The sequence below is a fragment of the Plodia interpunctella genome, chromosome 7 (assembly GCF_027563975.2).
Source record: "Plodia interpunctella isolate USDA-ARS_2022_Savannah chromosome 7, ilPloInte3.2, whole genome shotgun sequence".
In the NCBI taxonomy this organism is placed as follows: domain Eukaryota; kingdom Metazoa; phylum Arthropoda; class Insecta; order Lepidoptera; family Pyralidae; genus Plodia; species Plodia interpunctella.
In genome coordinates this window covers 1,937,099-1,959,279 of record NC_071300.1, presented here as the reverse complement: position 1 = coordinate 1,959,279, position 22,181 = coordinate 1,937,099, and the positions used below count along the sequence as shown (strand labels likewise).

Sequence of the window (22,181 nt, the reverse complement as noted above, 5' to 3'; positions counted from 1 at the left end):
AGCAGAGTACAAATCGAGTTCGTGCCTTAGTACTGCCTGTTTTGTCTGCCTTTGTATTAAAATAAAGTGGACAAAATAAATTATAAAAGAATATTAGAAACAATTGATTTATTATTTATAGCAGTTATATACAAGGCACTTGTTTGACACATGTTTGACTTTAACACGTTGAATATTTTTTTAAATTAGTTCAGAAAGCATTTAAGTACCTATTTACAATTTTTCTTACGACATTTTTTCCAAATCATATACTACTAATATAATATTTTAATATATCTCTCGAAATAAAATAAAAAGTTTAAATATAAAATTATATTCGACATACAATACTCTTTATTGCACCAAAAGCGAAATTAACAAAAAAAAAATACATATATTCATAGTTCAGCCTTGTAACTTAGTTGTTCTATATTGTATTCTTATACTTATATGTAACTTACATTTTGTTCTCTATATATCAAAGTGGAGCTATATCTCTTCATAACTTAGAATCTATTTTAAACTTAGAAGATATTAGAAATGGATATAATACGGTAAGTATATATAATACTTCAGAATAAATTGTCACTAATTTATTAAACAATAACAATAATATGGAACGAAAAAAAAAACAAAAGGAATTTACTACCAGAAAACCCTATAAAAGGTACATGTTATGAACCTACATAAGTAAGTGATAATAAAATATTTGAAACAGAGTTTTCCAAAACTTTATTTTTTATTTTCAATTTTGTAAACATCGTTCCTTGTCTTATTTTAAACTAGCGGCCCGTCCCTGCTTCGCTCGGATACAAATTATACACCTAAACCTTCCTCAGGGATCAAACTATATATAAATAAAACCCGCATCAAAATCCGTTGCGTAGTTTTAAAGATTTAAGCATACATAGGGATATGGGAACAGAGAAAGCGACTTTGTTTTATACTATGTAGTGTATAAGTACGAGAAAAAAAAACACATTTCACACAAAATATTCGTTATTTGCTGCATTTTCTCCATAACTTATAATATCTTCAAATGTAGAAAACCCTTCGATTAGTTCATTTTTATTAATGTTTACATTAGTACGAAATCACAAAGGCGCCGATCGCCAACGTCAATATCGACAGACTCGGTACAGTGAGCTTCACGCCACTCCTGACAGTTTTGAGCACTTCGTCCTTATGGTCCTCTGCCCATGATGCTGAAGCTGCCAGCTGTGCTAGTACGGTTCTTGCGCTGTTGATGGCTGTAGCATCACATTCGTTCCTGTCCAGTATAGCTTCAAACTGTGGGAGAAGGGAAATTGAGTAAACTTTATGTATACAGAATCATAGCTTGAATGGAAAATTAAAACTTGTTTTTCCGTTGTACTGTCGACATAAAAAGTGCACGTATCTCGATATAATGTCAGTTTAAAATTTATCTAAATCTAGCCTATATCACTATTCAGCTTTCCTACTATGTCCAGATCAAAAATACAATGTTCCCTTTTGACGTGAAGAACCAATAGACAAACACACTATCACATTTATAATATTAGTAAGAATGGATGTGAACGATAACATCTGGACTAGAAATAGCGAATTGGCGAATATTTTTAAATCATTATTTATAGACTTCAACATGACCTATCTAAAGAGCGGTCTCACCTTGAAAAATATTAGCGAACTCGTGAAATTAAAATTGATGTAACCTCTATTAAGGACAATTTGCTTTCCGCAATTAGTTTGTTGGTTAGTGCCAATTGTTAAATTATAATTAGTTTCGATTCATCATATTTAATAATTGTATGACTTCGCATGGTAACACATAATTGTGCATACATTTTGTTATACCTATCACATTTTTGCGCCGCACAATATACATATAGTATATATATAGTGGCCCGTTCCGGCATCGCTCGGGTAAAACCATAATATATTATATTATAACGAAATGTTCCTCTTGAATCAATCTATCTATTTAAAAAAGCCTCCTCAAAATTCGTTGCGTACTTTTAAAGATTTAAGGATACTTTGGGACAAAAGAGCTGGAAGCCACTTTGTTTTATACTATGCGATAGTGTAATGATGGTTAACACATATTTTGATTATTAATACATATTTTATGTTAGTCGGTGGGTGAAATTGCTTTTAGCATCTATATCAAATGAATGAGAAAGGAAATAATAAAAATAAAATTTAGTGTTTTTTTTATAAGTCAGCCATTATAAGAAAACGCACAGCTTCCCTGGTTCACCGAGTGCGGAGCAGCACCAACATTCTGGTGAAGACGCTGGCGGCTAGATTGGACGTGGACAGTGCTATTATGAAACACTGGACTCGCGTTCATCTAGCCAAAGACATTACACCGTCAAAAAACTTTAATGTAGATTTACTAACATAGTTATAAGTTCCTTTGTTACTAATACTTTATGGGCTATGCCTGCAATAAATGATTTTATTTTATTTATTTATTTATTTTAAGTTTGTATTAAAAAGCTTAGTCTTAACCTTTAGATTTTCACGATTTAGATGAAACGGCTATGATTTGCACTTACGATTTTCTCAATCAACAAGTGTAACTGATTTTATCGTTCAACTAATCAAAAACTTTATGAAGAGAGCGGTTGAAATAATAATAAACAACACATTAACAATATTTAAATTCTGGTGCAGCAGTTTATGCATTATGATTTGTATTAATTTGAAAAAAATTATGACATATTGCCCTGTTTACATATTAGAAGATTTTCAGGTAAAAAATAAATTGCAATGTAAAAACCAGCCTGTTACTTATGATAAATATTGAATTGAAACAAATGATACACATTTATCAAACGAAGGTCAAACAGAAATTACAAAATTCGCAAATTGGCCTACTTCCAAACGTAACAAGAATGATTTAACATGTTTTTAACATTCGTCGGCGGCTTGCAATGAAATTTGGAGGAGAGCTTTCTCTGAAACCTTCAATGTATTTCATAAAAGAGTCAGTGAAATAAAGACTGAGGCAAAGGCCTTGATGGAAACGTATTCAAATCGGACGTCATATTTTCTCATTTATATAAATGATTTAGGTCAAAGTTAAGTGAAAATAACTGGGATAAATTCGCATTTGTGCGTATCTCTTTTTTCAAGAAAGAGTTTACGAACAAATAATGAAGACAACTTTAATAAATGTATATGTTACAATAGACGACCTCGGTGGCGCAGTTGTAAACTTCTTGCTACTGAACCGAGAGGTCCCGGGTTCGATCCCCGGTCGGGTCATGATGGAAAATGAACTTTTTCTGATTGTCCCGAATCTTGGATGTTTATCTATATATGTATATGTTATACAATATAGTATTGTTGAGTTAGTATCCCATAACACAAGTCTCGAACTTACTTTGGGGCTAGCTCAATCTGTGTGATTTGTCCTAATATATTTATTTGTTTATATAGCAATACCGATGGATGTAGTAACTTATTTTATAGGTGAACATTAAACGACAAAGTGTAAACGTTGCAAACTAAATTGCGTAGAATCCTTGCTTTCATAGACATCTATACTGATAGATCTGTTATCACGATCTTTTAAACTAACATATTATGTGAATAGAATTAAATGTTTAAGTAAAACTCCTTAATCATCCGTAAGGAAGGCCAGTGCCCCGGCAATGGGAAGTTTAAAATGGCTGATGATCGTAATGATTTAAGTAATCTTGTATTACATTGATGTATTTGATTTGATAGCTATCCTCCTAATTTGGGGACTCGAGAAAGTATTTCTCATGAACGTATTTTCTTTTAAACCTTTGCGATAAAGTTTATAATATAAAAAAAAAATGTCGACTATAGGATTATATATAAAAATCTAATTTTCAATTCAGACCAAACTATTAAGTAATATTAAATTAGAAAAGAAATATTATTTGTGATATATTTTTAAGGATTTTCCTATGATTTATATGATCATGAAGATTGAAATTACCAACAGCAATCAAACAATTGGAATTTTAACATAGTTTCAGCAATTTTCGAAAACTCTGATCAAAAGACTCATAAAGGACACACGAGATGTGTTCCATATCGCCGTACTATCTCCACCCACCATTTTGTTATAGTTTCTAGTTAGATGTGTCTCTATTCCACCAACCCTGTCCGCAATGGGGTAACTTTGACCCAAATGACATCCACTCAAACACCACTCCACACTAAACATACAATCATTACGAAAGACTTTGTTTGCAGAAGCTCAATAGACGACTAATGACCAGGGCTAGTAATAATAACATGACGAAATTGCTAATTTGTCGCAAAAAGGGATTATTATGTAGAAATAGTTTTTGTGGCTTGCAGTTCATAAATATAAATATAATTAGGACAAATTACACAGATGTAGCTAGCCCCAATGTAAGTTCGAGACTTACTAAACGATACTATATTTTATAACAAATACATATATAGATAAATATCCAAGACCCGGGCCAATTAGAAAAATATCATTTTCCATCATGACCCGACCGGGGATCGAACCCGGAACCTCTCGGTTCATAGGCAAGCACTTTACCACTGCCGTTAAAGTGTTCACATAGCGCAGAATGATAAAAGATACAGTATGGTATTTCTGTACATATTATATTCTAATTTGATAAACAAATAACGATTTGGATTGACTTTAACTGTTTCTATTAATATTAACTAAAATCTGTATAAATAATTGTCATTTATGTATAAATAATTGTTATTTAATTTAATGTCATTTAATTTACATATTGTAAATTAAATCCTTACGTGATTGATGTCTTCTTCGAATCTCAATGCAGAAGCTATTGTAGTGAGGATCGTCTCCATGGATGGGTACCTGAAAAAATAATTTGTAATATTGAATCCATTTCCAAACTAATATAATATAAATGCAAAAGTCTGACTGTCTATTCTGCTCTCACTGCTAAACGATTTTGATGAAATTTGGTATGTATGTAAGTATATGTCTCCTTTTTTCAAAAAGCAACCCCCAATAGATTAGTTGTCGGGAGAATCCATGCGTTTCTATCAGTCAAATAGGCGTTAATTGTGCAATACGCTTTATCCATTATTTTTTTCTTAACATACGTTTTAAATTTTTTCATTGGCCGATCAATAGCCTCTGCAGGGAGTTAATTGAATAATTTTACACTTTGACCCAAGAAAGACCGCCGAACCTTTTTATCTAAAATCTTTTACGCCGAATCTGTTCATACAAAGTTTGTGCTTATTTCGAGTGTTTACACTACTTACTTCGTTAAATTTTTTATATATATGTAAATTTGATTTGACAAAAATAAGCACATCAAATATGTACTGACATATTAAGGCACATGCGACTCGACTAGAGTTGTGACAAGCTGTGCTGTGCTAACTGGTATTGATTGTTCGAAACTTACCTTCAGTTAGCACAGCATAGCACTAGAGTTCGGCCCTAAATACACTTACACTGAGCTCCATTGTGTGCAGTCCAGATTATTCAACACGGCGGATGCATGGCTACTATTGGTCAGGATGCTGGCTAGTGGTGACGTTAAGTCTTGAGTTCGGATCGGGGAATCTGTCACCAACACCGAGGACAGGTATCTAAAAAGTTTCACCGATTAGTTATTACAGTGTTAGAAGCAAAATCTCTCTACTATTCGTACAATAATAAGATCTCCAAGAATGTAAATTTAAATAATTGTTATTTTTCAATTATTTGAAGTACAAATTGCATGGTATTTCGGAAATCTTTTTTTAAAAAAAGCTTGTAATACCTTTTCAGATTCCTGTTATGTCTAAAGGTAATGTAAAATATTTTTTGGTTATTGATTTGTTAAAGAATATGTATTAAAGAATTATTTATTCTTTTTGTTATCAGAATACCTAAAAAACCTGAAATAAGTATCAGTCACAATGTGATGACTCAATTCACTCAAAAATGTAATTCTAATACTTACTCTTTCATTTTTACTACATCAGAGGTACATCCTAGAACTTCGAGAATAGTTCTTGCTTCATTTGCTACATTTGTCGTCAACATTCTGTTCCATAGAAAATCGTAATCAGAACCGTCTCCGAATCGAAGCCCATTGCAGTATACTACCGATCTAAGACTGGCTGGTACTCTGAGAGAAAATAAAAAATAAAAAATAAACATTTTTATGCTAATGTTTTTAAATGAAGAAGGAATGGAGGAATGGAATGAAGAGGAAAGAATGAGAGGAAGGAATGAAATGAATAGGAAGGGCCTAAATTGGATTCTAAAAGACTGTTATTACTAGTAGTACACGTGGAGTTTATAACATACTCTGTGTCATACTCCTTGAATTCCTTGAACATTTGCACCATATGGCCTGTGCACTCTTCGTGTCCAATCTCGCAAGCAAACTCGAGTAGCTGCAGCCTATTTCTGAGGGTTTCGAAACTGTCGTCCGTTCTAGGCATATATCCGAGTACACTGATTATATTCTCCATCAAACCGAGGGCATATTGCTGTAAAATTACAAAAATAGTAATGTTATTGAATTATTTTTAATTTTATTAGTATATATCTAGTTATTTTGATTCATTATCAGTTTTCAACTATTCACTACTTTATTCAAATTCAAATCATTTATTCACAAATTAGACCTTCACAGGCACTCTTTCACGGCAGTGGTCGTTCCGAAATTCCGAAAGAAACTCATTTGAACAGTGTTGATCCCTATCATGAAGGGCTTACCATTATTGTTTCTTACAATGTTGTTACAACACAAATGTTGTTACAATGTTATTGCCACTAGACGCGGTAAATATGCGACTGTCCGTTTGTTGTTCTCAAAGAAAGCGATGTTTGTTAGAGTTGTCTAACTGTTAAATTGTCTAAGATTGTTGAATATTAAATATTGTATTTGTGAGGTTTAAAAGTGTTTATGATGTCTCCTCAGAATTAAACAACTTAGTCTAAGGTCCGGTTGCTTCAGCTAAGTTAGACGTTGATTTTGACCTGCGCAGCAACCTCATGTCAGATGCCTTTAAGCGACTTAAATAAAATCGAACACCAGTGTTAGCCATTAACAGACTCGAAAAGAAAGAAAGACTATTATTATTTATTAATTAGTCTTTTTTATTTCTTCATCCTTGCAAAAAATATGCCACACTCTTCAAAGGCTGCTGGAGCATACGGACGGAGAAAAATACAGTTTAGGGAAACAGACCTTCCGGCAGTAAAATAAGCCTATGAAAATTGACATATTCGCTTACACTCGGTAAGTATAGAAAGACTCACTTCAATAGATTCCAAAGCATCAGTTCCCAAATAGCTGTTCCTCAACTTTTTCAGTCCACGGAGAGCTGCGAACCAAACTGAATAGTCATCTTCAACTTTCAGGAACTCTAAAACTTCATGCACTCTGTCAAAGTTTACGACATCCGCATAGAAGAAAGCGAACAGGTCATTGACGATCTGCAATAAAGAATAACTCAAGAATAAATAGACGTTGATATTCACTCGACTATATCTCTCTCTTCTCCTGTTACATTGGAAGATAAGACGCTCCGAGGCCCAGGGTTCGCGTAAAAATCATTGAATTTTAAATTATTTAGCTATGGTTTTTCAACCTGACGTCAATCCTCTTTGGAGATGCAATTGTTGCCTGTTAGCTGTTAAGGATTTGAAGTGGTCCTATTCATCACCACACGCCACATTCATCAATTACCACTCAACTATTGTACGTTTTTTTGCCGTGAAATTCCTTTCCGCGTTGTGAAGCAGGCGTTTTGTTCTTGCTGTTTGACATATTTAACAGCAAGTACAAAGCGCCTGCTACACACAATGTAATCTACAAGTGAACTTGTGGATTATATATCTTTTTAGTTAGAATCAATGTGTAAAACTAAAATAATAATTGTTTCCGAATTCACGAGATTCTTTTTAAAAAATTTTCTTTCGATTTAGGAAAGTACAAGACTTTTGAAACACCATAGGTACTAGGAAAATTAATAAGGTTGTCTAGTTATTTTCTGGCTACGTGAAATAAAAAAAAAAATCAATAGAAAACTTTGCAATTAAAAATACTTTGTCTACATATAAAACTTATAGTGTTTTCTTTTCCAAGAAACTTGCAGTGTAAGTATCATGCCACGAGTCTAAAAAGGTAATGATACGTTACTATTAAGATAAATAATTCAAACTACCTTAGCTCTATTCAAATGATGAATAATTCTTCTGTCATCTCCGGACAAAGCTTGAGCAATTTTTCTCCATGTATTGTCGTCATAGTTCACTCTATATAAACCTGTTGATAGAAAAAGTTTTTGATTTCATATTACTGTTAAAAAAAAAAAGTCTCGTAATAAACTATAATGAAAAGATAGAAGACGTTATTCCTCAAATGCTCCCGTTATTTGAGGAATAACACTCATTTATTTTCACTTTGATGAAATAAATTATATAAATAGTTCTTGTTTCCATCATAATATTTTGCAGCACGTTTAATTTTCACCTGGTTTAACTCGATAACGAAGAAATGTAAAGATAAGCTGTATGCAAAATGCTATCAGTATCCCAACCCTAATCCCAACTTTAATATTATAAATGCGAAAGTAAGTTTGTTTGTTACCTCTTCACGCGTTATCTACTGAATCTAAGTCAATCTTCTTGAAATTTCGCATATATTTAAGAGTATGGAGAAGGACATGGGTTAGCTTATATCTAATTTTATTTTATACTAGATGTTGCTCGAGGCTTCGCTCCCGTGGCAATTTTGAGAAAATATAAAATATAGCCTATAGCAATCTTGGATAATTTACCTTTCTAATAGTGAAAGAATTTTTGAAATCGGTTCAGTTCGAAACTCGAAGATTACCCGCCTCAAACATACAAACTCCCAAAGTCACAAAGTCATAAACGCTTACCTTTTTATAATAATAAATTGCTAAAAATACGTACCAACATAATAATAATATAGATAGTATAGATAACTAGTTATTGAGTACATGTAATTTTATTAAATAAAATATGTCAAAGTTCTGTCTCACCTGTTTCCTGAATATTGAATATTGTCCATGAATTTTCATCGAGAGAACCGTTCAGAGAAATATTCTGTGTTTTATCTTCCAAAATAAATACTGGCTTTGTGTTCGAGAAGTTTGGCGAAACTTTTGTGGTATAGGTAATTGGTATTTTGTATTCTTGTTCTGAAGTATGAGACGAGTTTATGTAAAAACGACTCTGAAAAGTAAACATGATACATATTTTCTCTTGACTAAATAATTATAATACAAGAAATGCAAAGATTTACAACAATAATTTTGGTATTGTGAGAATTCATTCTAATAAAAATATCACTTTACAATTGAGAAGACAGTTATAAAAAGGCTAAGTCTACGATATCGCTATTATTTACTGTTTGGCAGTCTGTTTATCTGATCTCAGTAACGTGCAAGAATTCATATTAGTACATTATAATTTCACAAAAAATCAGTTAAATTGAGAATCTACCTGTGTCAGAGTAGCAATCTGGTTTTCATAGTCAACGTTAACAGTAACAATGGGATGGCCAGCTTGGTTGATCCAGGAGATCATGATGTCCTTGATAGTAGCACCAGGGTAGATGGACAGCGCGTTGGTGGTGGTCACTCCAGCGTTGAGACCTTCGTACAAGCGGTCGGGGTAACCTGAGCTAAATTTCCTGCACACAAAAACATTAAATTTGTATCTGTTTCGCCAGGGCTTTATAATTAAACGTTTTTGGAGATATTATTGTCCTTATTGAATATATTCGCTTACAGAATCCTAATGTAGCATTTATTTATGTCAGTTAAAAATTTGGAAGTAATTCTTGTTATGGTTGTTTTATAGATAAATAGATTTAGGTAAAATAAGTAATCATTGAAACCACAATTATTACTTATACCACGAAGATATATTGACATAAATTAATGTATGATGTAAGGTAGGGGTTTTGATCATTGTGCTTAAAGCATTGCCTTTATTTCATCATTACATACAATTTAATAAAAAACAACATCCCGAATAGTATTCGGTGTAACAGTGGCTTGCTTATTGCGGTCGCTGCGTCTGGTCTTTGAAACGGGTACAATGTACCATACGAGTTACCATCCAGAGCAGTGGTCAAAACCGCGAAATCTCAGAAAATGTCATCCAATGTTATTTCAAGTCCTTGGCTTCAGGGATGTTACCATGAAACATAAAACACGTACTTAGCACTTTCTCTATTTTCTTTACACGATGCGTACACGTTATGGGAGAAAGAGACAGCTTGTGGACGTTAGTAACGTGCTACGTGTTTATACGTTTCCTGTTATGCCTTCGGGACACCACGGTCAAGCTGTTTCGATGAGGATAGGGCTAAAGATATATACTTACGAAGCATTCAAATAAGAATTCAAGCCAAACTTGAATGCCTCATCGCCGACCAAGTGATGTATCATCCTGATAACAGAGCCAGCTTTTTGGTAGGTAATGGTTCCAAAATGGCCGCTGATCTCGGCTGGTGAGTTGACGTCTTCGTTGGAGATGGGGGGAGAAGTGGGGGCGTTGTCAGCGTCGTATGCCGCGTACATTGAACCAGTAACTAATATGTCATCTGATCCAAGATCTGGTTCGATCTATACGAAAGATAAATTAAGATTAGTATACAATTCAGGGTAAGTATCTGTAAAAAATATTTGTAAGTACTAAAGTTTTATTGTGTGTGTGACCATACAATTGACAATAAAGTTTACAAAATGGTTATCCGTGACCGCTGGGCATAGGTCTCCTTCCGTCTCCGCCAATCATCTCTGTCCTGGGTCATCCCCATCCAGTTATTGCCAGCAATTTCCTATACATCATCGACCCATCTATCTGCCGGATGTCCCACGCTCCATTTTCCAGTTCTGGGGTACCACTCAGTTACAAGTGGAATGTTTATATTGTATATTTGTTCACAAACTTATTTGTCAGATGTATGATGTATATGTCGCAGCCATCTGGGGCTTGCTCTTTGATAGCCCTTGGTCAGGCTTTAACGAACGGGCTAGACTTTTAATGAAATTACTGATTTAACGAGATAGATGAAGTAATTGTTCCTAAGAGAAACGGAAGCAATGCTTATTAAGTTGACATTTTGTTGAGGAAAAAAAACGCCATTTTTTTTCAAATATCAAATCCTAATTTGAAATCGGGAAGTAAGGAGTTTCTAAGTATTACAAAATCTGTGGAGGTCTTGTTATCTGCTGTTAGTCTATCGAAGCGTGAACCGTCACTTATCGTTCATCATTACTGAATTATTGAATACTGAGTTGAAGGTACATTTTATTATCAACTATCAATTAATGTGTGTAGAATCTGATTTTATGGCTGTGATGATATTTGGCATTTACTTCATGTTTTGCACAATCGGCCTTGACAATAAGATTTCTTCCATTTTTCTTTGTCATTCGTTTCGCATTTCTAGACAGAAAGCAGAAAAGGTACTTAATATATAATTATTAAGGCCTTTGATAACCAAATGTTTTAATAATAATAATAAATAGGGACAATGACACAGATTGAGTTAGCCCCAAAGTAAGTTCGAAACTTGTGTTATGGGATACTAACTCAACGATACTATATTCTATAACATATTCATATATAGGTAAACATCCAAGACCCAGGTAAATCTGAAAAAGATCATTTTTCATGTTGACCTGACCGGGATTCGAACCCGGGACCTCCTCTGTAGCAGTCGGGCATGATGACCATTAAGCCACGAAGGTCATTTACACATACGCATATGTGTGTTTGCAATTGAAGCACAGTAATGTAGGTGAAAGTACATAATTATAAGTAACTAGCATTTGCTCGCGACTTTGCCCGAATTTCCCACGTGAATAGTTTTTTCCGGGATGAAAGGTATATGTCCTTTTCCAGACTATAAACTACATGCAATATTTCAAGAAGATTGGTGGAATAGATAGAGCATGAAGACGTAACAAACAAATTTTACTTTCGCATTTGTAATATTAGGTTACTTGCGAAGTGAGAAAACAGTTTATGTTCGCGGCTTCGCCAGCCTGAACTTCCCACGGGGACGTTAATTTTTCCGGGATGAAAAGTTTCCTATGTCCTTCTCCATACTACAAACTACTCGTATGCAAATTTAAGAAGATTGGTTAAGCAGATCAAGCGTGAAGAAGTAACAAAAAAAAAAAAACTTACCACAGAAGTGATGTAGTCCTGGAAGTAATTGGCGAAGCCTTCATTGAGCCAGGTGTCGCTCCACCAGTGGCACGTGACCAGGTTCCCAAACCACATGTGCGTGGTCTCGTGCGCTAGGATCTGAGCCACTCTGTACTTGTAGTATGGCATGGACTCACCTGGGACGTAGAGGAGCAACGACTCCCTGGGAAGTCAATCGTTTTGGATTTATTTTTCCGTGTACAATAGGCATAGTCATAGTAAACATTTGTTTAAAACTAGCTGCGCCCTAGGCCTTCGATCCCATGGGAATTTCGGAATAAAAAGTACCCTATGTGTTATTCTTGGTTATTTCCTACCCGTGTACCAATCGGTCCTGTAGAAAATGCGTGAAGAGGTTATTATTTATTAATTACTTTATCTTTTAATTATTTGATTACTTTCTCTTTTAATTACTTAATTACTTTCGCATTTATAATATTAGTTGGGATGCCACAGATCAGTTTTACAAAAAAATATCTGTATTTAAATATTATGATATAATGCGATCGGCCTTTATGGATGGCGAGATATGTTGTGTGAACTTAATCTTATTATTTGAGCATCGTGCGAATAAATAATAATAATAAATTAACTTTATTGCCCATAAACACATTAGGTACACAAAGAATGGAGTTTAGGTACATATGGAGCAAAGGCGGACTTATTGCTCAGCAATCTCTTCCAGCCAACCTTTCCAGCCAGCCTAAATAAATCACAAATAAACATTTTTTTTTCAAATAAGGATGATTTTCTGGGGGTAAATTAGAAAATAAAAAAACTTTTGCAAAACTTATTGTATCAAATATATAAACGGGCACATTATAACGGTCTAAAATATAGTATCGTTATTATTGTAAAAAAAATATTTCGATGTTATTTATTAAGACTGAGACTAAATTAATTCGAGAAAATTTGGATTTTAAATTTGCTCGTTGTTGTTTTTATGTAAAAAAAATATAGTTTAAATTTATAAAATTTCTATATATTGTACGTAACCCTCTTCACGCGAATTCAACTCGCACATGACCGGTTTTTTTTAATTCAGTAGGTAACTTTTTTTTTTTTATTATATCAAGCAATTACATACTAATCGTCAAAATCAAAATCAAATCATTTACTCAGAAATTAGGCCTTCACAGGCACTTTTTCACGTCATATTCTAAATTAAATGATGTTTACCAAAGCTACAAACTACTAGCATTTCGGAACGACCACTGCTGAGAAGAAATGTCGAAACTCATTCAAACAGTGTTGGTCCCTATTATGCCAGAAGGGCTTACCATTTTTTAAATATAAATTGATGTATAATTTTTTATCAGTAATATAACAATGTAAGTACACAATAAAGTACATGGTCAAAAGGTATACTGAAATTGCATCTAGATACAATCTTAAACTAGGAGGAGTTTGTCTGACCGCAATGTAGTCAGCTTACAATCCAACAAGAGAATCTTTTAGTTTTCTTTGAATTCTCAACATGATTATTTGATGAACATGAGTCATTCTTAGTAACATAATCAGTAACTATTTTGTAATATTAACATCATATGTTTTGTCCAATTGTGACTTTTATCTCAAGATTCTCATGTGATTGACGTTGTTTTAATCTTATTTTCTATCGACACAACATTTTTAGGATAAATCTGTTTTATGTAAAAGGTGTCATGTTGTATTTCATGCTGTTTCTAGGTCAACTATTTATATCCAATATACGTGTGTTTTTTTTAAAATGATATTGAAGGAGAGTTATAGAAATGATATGAAAGTCTTAAAAGTGAATGAAGAGATGACAGGGAAACTTACAGTTGAAGAGATATTATAAAATGGGATTAAGGATGAAAACAAGATGTGTGATTACCAGAATTGTGGTAATAAGCGTACCTATAAGTAACTAGACCCCAATTTTCCATGGCACCAGCCCTGAAGTCAGGCAATGCCACGTGATCCAACTTCAAATGTTCATTAGAAGAGTAGTAGTCGATACCGAAGTAATTTCCAAGTTGGTTGACAACGTTTTCACCAAAATCAAAAGCGAATTGGGTCTGGTTCAAGGCTTCAGGTCTTGTGTATACTCCGAAGCTGTCGTCAGTACTCCTCACATCAAATTCTGAGATAATGAAGGCGACAAGGTATGTCGGCATGATTGGAGTGGTGTAGAATGTTTCCCTCACCATGTTGTTGGCTCTGAAATTAAAAATAGTAAGTCATAGGTTGCGGTGACCACTTTCCATCAGGTGGGCCCAATAGGCATGCCAATTTTCTTGCTCAGTAATAAGTAACCTTCTTAATAAAATGGTAATATTGACAAGAAAATTCCTAGATTATGAATTATTATTATTGAATTACTTAGTCGAAAAAAACATTATTTTCCTGCTGCAAGGAAATTCCTGAATGTAATGTTCTATTTTCATTAAATGAAATATTATTCAGTATTTATCGGCCTTTGGTAAATAAATGCAAATATGATATTAATAGTAATTGCTAATTTTTCCGGTTAGGAGAGTTACTATTTTTGTTTGCTGATAAATCACATAATCAGTTGGTCGGTAATTGTCTTAAATGTTCTGTAATTTTCTACTGAATGAACGATTAAAAATAAAATCATATTCTTCCGTATTGAACCCTAAGTATATAATATGAAGTTATAAGTTTATTCAACTGCTGTATTTACATATTTTCTGTTGTCATGATCTTCATGTTCGACAGAGATGGCTTGTAGCTCGCAGGCCGAGATATTACCAAGTCGAAAGTTGCCTTCAACCCTGGCTCGTCGAAACACGGGAACACCTTCCTTGCGTGCGTGGGTTCCATTTGAGTGGCCCCGACCCATCTGAAAGCAATTTCATAGATTATGCATCAATTTTGTTAGTAGAAAGCATACATTTTTATATATTTTCTAGAAACGGGTTTCTTTGTTTAACGGTACTACGCTGAAATTAAATCATTACATCATTATTAAGCATTATTGTGGGTTTTTTTAATAGATATAATGATTCGAGATATGATCTGAAGCTGGAATGGGTCGCTACTTAGATATAAAAGGAATACATTTGTTTGTTTTTGATAATTTTGCTTAAATAAACTATAATTATAAATGTTCTAAACTACGAGCCTTTAGGTGATATTTATAAACATTACATTTATTACATTGGGAAATAAAAAATGTGCGCGTTTAGTGCCAGTTGTTAAGTGTACAGGGTCACTGGTATCAAACGCCACCAGAATATTCTATATATAATAATTAGGACATCAAAACAAGCAACTTTTATTCTACGACTTTTCGGGATTCGTATTTCTTCAATGTAATTTGCGATTCTACACATCTTAACTCCATATAATAGCCAAGCAACACGAGACAGTACAGTAGCGTTATGTGGCGCAATCGAACATAGAGTTAACATTTTATAGAAACGACATTAAAACGAATAAAGGTTTTTTTTTTTTGTATTTATTACGTTTAAACAAAAGTCGTAGAACAAAAGATGTTAGTCTCTATGTACCTTATGCACCTTTAGAAGGTTATGCGTTAGATACAAAAAAATCAAAACGAACAACGAATCCTTTTTTAACACTCAAAAGTTCATCATTATTATTCAACAAATTCGTCATTATTATCTGTCGTAATTCGACAGAAACTAAGATTGTTTCTGTCGAATTACGACAGATAATAATGATGAATTTTCCTGTGCCTTGTTTATACCTTCTAGCAAACATACCGGAGAGATAAAACAAGATCAATTCTAGGAACATACAAACTTAGCATTTATACAGTTGGCGATTGAGTGTTGTATATTTTAATGTTTGACAGATAAATGTATGAATGAAATATTAAAATAAAGCTACAAACATAACTAGTAGAGGAATTGAATAAAGTTAAACTTATAAATTGATTATTTTTGATTCAATTCAATTCAAAGTGTTTATGTTTCGTATTTAAAAGACAAAGATTATTTATTTGCAAAAACATGAGTTTAAATTTTTTGACAATGTGGTGTTAAAAGCTTAATCCTACATGTTTCACCGTCCACGGGTATGCAAATTTAAATGGAGAGCATGCTATCATCCCACAAAACAAAATCGAATAAACAAAAGTAACTAAATTAGTATATTTTTTAAATATATTATTTAAAAAATCGTTCAAATTATAATAACATTTATCAATCAGCAAGGACCTGAGGTGCTTTTTAAATAAATTTAAAATGTGATCTTTAATTTGTTGTGGAAATTTGTTATAAATTTTAGGTGCCATACATACAATACTTTTACTGAGTAATGCCGTTTTAGAAGGGTGTAAACATAGTCTATAATTATCCCGATGATTTCTTAACACAACATCACAAAGGCGTGGGAATAAATGAGATGATTTAACAAATATTGGACAATATAATTTACTATTTTACTGGTTAAAAAAAAATAAAACAATAATGTTATTATAATTAATCAAACGTCTTCGATAAACAAAATATATTATGTTCTTTAAAAAAAATGAAAATCGCAATACTTACAACTATAAAAAAAATTGTAAATCGCATGGATCTCAATGTATGAGATACTATTTTTTTTATTCTGATTAAAGTTTATTAGGAATGATTTTAATGAATGAATGATTTTTTGTCATGTCACAGTCTATTCACTATAGTTGGAAAATAGCCAATTAGCCAGGTATTTGCGAAACAAGAAAATGAAACGGCTAGTGGATCATAAAAGTTAGGTACATACATTACATAGGTGTGAATTTTATTATTATCGCTTCATAGTCACGTATGCCCTTGTCACGATATTGCAATGAAAATAATATAACTAAAAATGTGAATGTGTGGTATTTATAGATATATATATGTCAAGAATTATATATATATATATATATATATATATATATATATATATATATATATATACATATATATACCGCCGCCACCGGTTGACCATTTAAGTGTGTATGACATACTCGATCTGATATAATAGATACCTATGTATGTTTAGGGCCGGCCCTAAACTAGAACCTAAACCTGTACTATTGGCAATGAAACAAATCTTATATCCATGTAATAATACTGTAAATGGGCTAGGTATGTCTGTACATATGTGATATTATAGAAAAATAATTATTGGGGGTCTGTCTGTCTCTCTCACGCAAGGATAGGGATGAGATTTGATGCGGTTTTTATATTTGTATAGCGGAAGATCAAACTGAAAATCTGGCATAGATTTAACAAAATAAACGCGAGCGAAGCTGCGAGCAGAAGCTAGAAGGATATAAATACATAGGTATGCTCGTAGCTCTGGTAGAAGGGAAAGCCCCGAAAACACCTACCAGTGTTAGCAAGAAGAAAGCTGCAATATGCTCAGATGGAAAAGAGATGGAACGAACAATACAGTTTCGAGAGGAAAATTTCGATGTTCACTCATTGTTGAATGATATCGCGAACGATACGCCAATATTATGCAGTACTGATAACTGTGACAGTTGATTTCACAATTCTCGTCTTGAGTATGCCTGAGTAGTCCATTTTCTAAGAGCTCGACCTTTAAATTGTTAGATAAGGAATATTGATACTACTAGATATTGTTCGTGGCATAAGTATTTTCGCAATTCGCATTGAAAAATTTTTTTAAACGTTTACGTAGGTCGTTATTTAATAAAAACTATATTAAAAGTTTTATTAAAATGCATGACTAATATGAGTTTTATGTGTACATAAATAAAATAAAATAATTCCAATTCTATATATTAAGTACCTTTATATATTCGATATTTCAAGAGCTAACAAATAGCTAATGTAAAATTTAGAGTCTAGACTGTGTCTACTATCGCAGACCATTGCTGGTTTTTCATTATGGTAAATAAAAGCGCTCATACTTAATACGCGGTGTTCATGTATTCACGTCGGCATCTATCTGAGTTCGATATGTGTAGCTGACATATAATAAAATGATTACCTTAATGATTATCACCTATAAGACTCCTAAGATTTTGTAACCGCAGTTATAGCCAATAAAGACAATTTGATTTGATTATAACGAAGGTTTTTTAAATAAGTACTGTCAAGTTAAATAATAATCCTTAATCAGTATTAAAATAAATAAATATATAAGGACAAATCACGCAGATTGAGCTAGCCCCAAAGTAAGTTCGAGACTTGTGTTATGGGATACTAACTCAACGATACGATATTTTTATAACATATACATATATAGATAAACATCCAAGACCCGGGCCAATCAGAAAAAGATCATTTTCTATCATGACCCGACCGGGTATCGAACCCGGGACCTCTCGGTTCAGTGGCAAGAACTTTACCACTGCGCCAACGAGGTCGTCAAAAGTTTAATGATAACTAATCATTTAACTAACAGACATAAGAGTTCTTACACTTAAATCGCTGGTGTGTAAATACTGAAATTAAAACAAAGTATGAATACGTCAATATTCAAGATAAAGATAATATTTTTTTAATACCAGCTAATTATCTAAAAATAAAAATTACTAGTAATGCAATATGTCCCAATCATAATTACCCACAACACAAATGAATCTATCAGTAAAGTACTTTAAATATTCTAAAATGTTTAAACATTTGTAAATTTTTTTAAACAATATAAGCCAAGAATAGAGGGTTGAATAATATGTATATATATATATATATATATATATATATATATATATATATATATATATATATATATATATATATATATATATATATATATATATATATATATATAGGGTATAGGGTTGAAAATGATTTTTCAAAATATTTCCAATTTGACGCTGTCATTATGTAAATCTTGCTTGATTCCTCTAAACAAAAGTACTTACTTTTTAATTCCTCCTTCCATATAGAAATTCCTGTAGAATCCATTCAAATCTGTCCTTATAGGTCCCGAGTACACTATTCTCAAATTATAAGTCGTGCCAACTTGTAACTCATTTTGTAAATTGAGAAACACAAAATCATAGCTTGTATTAAACTGTAGTGGATTTGTAGCGTCGAAATTTATATTAGGAGTTAAAGCGATATTATTCACTGTGAAATTTAAATCATTCGAATGAAATTTAATTTGATTCGTAGCATTTGTGGTAGTAAATGTTATGACAACTTCTCCGTCAAACGTGAACGCTTGAGCATCATTGGTGTCAAAGTAAGGTGTTAGGTTAATTCTGTAGTTCGATGGTACTATTGGTGTGTTTAATCTGTAGTTTGTGTCTCCATAAGCTAAGCTTAATAGGAGCACTGCAACAAGTAGACGGAGTTCCATAGCTGAAAAAAAGCAAAGAAAAACAAATAAAAATACAATGCAAAACAATATAACATTATAATGTTTATTATATTATAACTTTATATAAAATCTAATTATATTAGCTATTCTTATCTTAGTAAATATACATAAGTCAACTGCTTATACTACTGCATTAGAGAAATATCATGATAATACATTTTTCATTTGTATGGGTATAATCATTAATTGTTAATGCCAATAAAACGGAACGTTATGTAAGTATAAAATATACCCCTATAAAATATCTTAAGCAAAGAAATAAATTAATATCCTACTAATATTTTAAATGTGAAAGTTTGTGAGGATGTTTGTTACTCTTTCACGCAAAATCTATTGGACGGATTGTTATGAAATTTGGTATACGGGTAGAATATAATCTGGAATAATATATAGGGTTTTTATCCCGAAATACCCGAAATACGGAGCACAGCTAGTAGTAAAATTTTACAGAATATTACAAAATCTTTCGATTGTGTGTAAGTAGTTTGAAAAAAAGTGTTACTCAATAACTACCTAAGTGTAAAAATAATTATTTTGAAACATATCTACTCTACTAAAAGTAAACGTTATTATTTATGAATGAAATCCAATTATAACAACATACATACACATCGTGTAATCGACATTGAATGGTAGTCTGCTGTTTTGAACAACATAATGAACAACTTTTATTAGAGCGTCATTTCTATATTCCCTATAGTTTAGCTGTACCATCATAGGTCTACATCAGGTGTTCCAGATCTTCGATTTTTATATCCCAACAGAAAATGCTCATCAGGCTGAATAACTTTTGTTAAGGCGTCATTTCAATATTTCCTATAATTTAGCTGTACCCATCATAGTACTCCATCAGGTGATCCAGTTTTCAAAATCATATTTATATCCTATATGTTGACCAGGCATTATAGCTATACAACGAAAAAATTTTCTTTCAAATCCGTCCAGTAGATCCAGAGATTACCGTGTGCAAACAAACAGACAGACTTTTTTTTTAAATTCTTATTCTATTACTGATTCTCTATCGATCTCAATTTAAATATCTACAATGTACAGAAACACTTTTATACTATTTTAATATATGTATTGATTGATTGTATGTATTGATTCGATTTTTATACGTCAACAGAAAATGATTGCCAACTGCTATTAATGTAATAGTATGTATATTCCTTTTTATATCACATTTCAGGAGGTTTCTTAATATAGTATGTGTTATTTTGAAATTATAACATTCAGATAGCTTTCAGTAGCCTTGAACTAAGAATTTAGGTCAAGTACTTAGTGCAAATGTACTATCAGAAATTTCCGAAGTGGCTCCTTTCAAACTCGTTGAAATGATAACAGAGACAATAGAATAAACGTATCTATTAAATATAATAGATGTAAATCTTTTGTAATCTTAAGCTATAGTATTTTTTAGTAATGTGGGTTCACAGGTATACCCGTTTATCCCTGTAATACGCTTTTTTACTCAACAGGCTTCAAAAACGCGCTATGCCAAAAAAATCGAAAGAAAAGAAAAAAAGTGGCTAATTGTAAGTCGCACGTGTTCACGAATTATTTATCTGTGAGCCGATAGAGTGTTTTATATGTATAATTTAAACATGGCGTAACAAAATGCCATAACTTGTGTAGATCGTTTATGCACAGATTCAAAGAGCAATTACAAATTAATTTTGTTTAGTTCTGCGCCCCAGGGTTTCGCTCCCGTGGGAATTTTGGGATAAAAAGTACCATATGTGTTTTTCCAGATTATATTCTATCCGTGTACCTGACAATCCGTTCAGTAGTTTGCATGAAAGCGTAACAAACACACATAACAATTCTGTCACATAACTAACGTTACACACAAAACGTTAACGTTATACATAAAAGTTTAAATTTAAAAATATCAAGAAAATTTACCAAATTCCACAATTTCAACATTTGACGCAATAGTTATATTATTTTGACGTGAAAAAATACTAATAAGTAAAAGTGGTTTGCAACAGCCATCTTAATATAAATGATAAAATCAATATAAGGATATATAAATCTAAATCTTAATATAAGATGAAATGGCGTACTTTTACTTTGCCGTTAACTTAAACTATGGCAGCAGGCAGGTTAAAGTCAACGTCAAAATTGACTGATGCAAATTACCCTAAGCCGACGCAACACCGTTAACCGTAGTATTTTCTTCAAAATCGTCTTATTGTACTGTTGTATTATTTTCTATTAGTTATCTAATGTAAGTACTTACCTAATGCTACTAGTAGTCACAGTCGGATACTGTAGTTATCATAAGCGAGGGTTCAGTTTTATTCATCACTTGAGAGATAAAATTTGATAACGCCTTTTCAGCATTTAGACGTAAATCTTTATTTATTCTACTAACACATCAACATCAGAAGATTTTGTATATCATGTAGGATTTTTATTCTTCTTATTGTTCTTCATGGCTCTTCCCACGGCGAAAGTATGTTTCATGTGTGTTTTTCATATACATTTACAGCATCTTGGTAATTGATTTTTGAGAAAATAAAAACTATGTTTGTCTCTATTTTGACGACCTCGGTGGCGCAGTGGTATAACGCTTGCCTCTGAACCGAGAGGTCCTGGGTTCGATCCCCGGTCGGGTCATGATGGACAATGATCTTTTTCTGATTGGCCCGAGTCTTGGAGGTTTATCTATATATGTATTTGTTATAAAATATAGTATCGTTGAGTTAGTATCCCATAACACAAGTCTCGAACT

General features: G+C 32.5%; 1 protein-coding gene across 1 annotated transcript; it reads right to left on the bottom strand.

Annotated features, from left to right (window-relative positions):
• Positions 1–93: 93 nt before the first annotated feature.
• On the bottom strand, positions 94–21,742 carry LOC128671618 (membrane alanyl aminopeptidase-like). Its single transcript, XM_053748275.1, has 15 exons — positions 21,687–21,742; positions 18,984–19,425; positions 14,835–14,993; positions 14,045–14,347; positions 12,143–12,326; positions 10,328–10,569; positions 9,440–9,629; positions 8,977–9,169; positions 8,134–8,234; positions 7,226–7,402; positions 6,266–6,450; positions 5,916–6,083; positions 5,422–5,559; positions 4,741–4,810; positions 94–1,269 (listed from the first exon to the last, which is right to left on the bottom strand). Exons 2-15 carry the CDS (start codon positions 19,421–19,423, stop codon positions 1,063–1,065), a joined length of 2,757 nt encoding a protein of 918 aa, XP_053604250.1. The 5' UTR covers positions 19,424–19,425; positions 21,687–21,742; the 3' UTR covers positions 94–1,062.
• Positions 21,743–22,181: the final 439 nt, after the last annotated feature.

Coding starts and splice junctions, on each gene's coding strand:
- LOC128671618 (XM_053748275.1), bottom strand. CDS start 19,423: ATGGAACTCCGTCTACTTGTTGCAGTGCTCCTATTAAGCTTAGCTTAT. Junction 14,994..18,983: donor ATGGAAGGAGGAATTAAAAA/GTAAGTACTTTT, acceptor AATTGCTTTCAG/ATGGGTCGGGGCCACTCAAA. Junction 8,235..8,976: donor ATTCAATATTCAGGAAACAG/GTGAGACAGAAC, acceptor TTCTATCAACAG/GTTTATATAGAGTGAACTAT.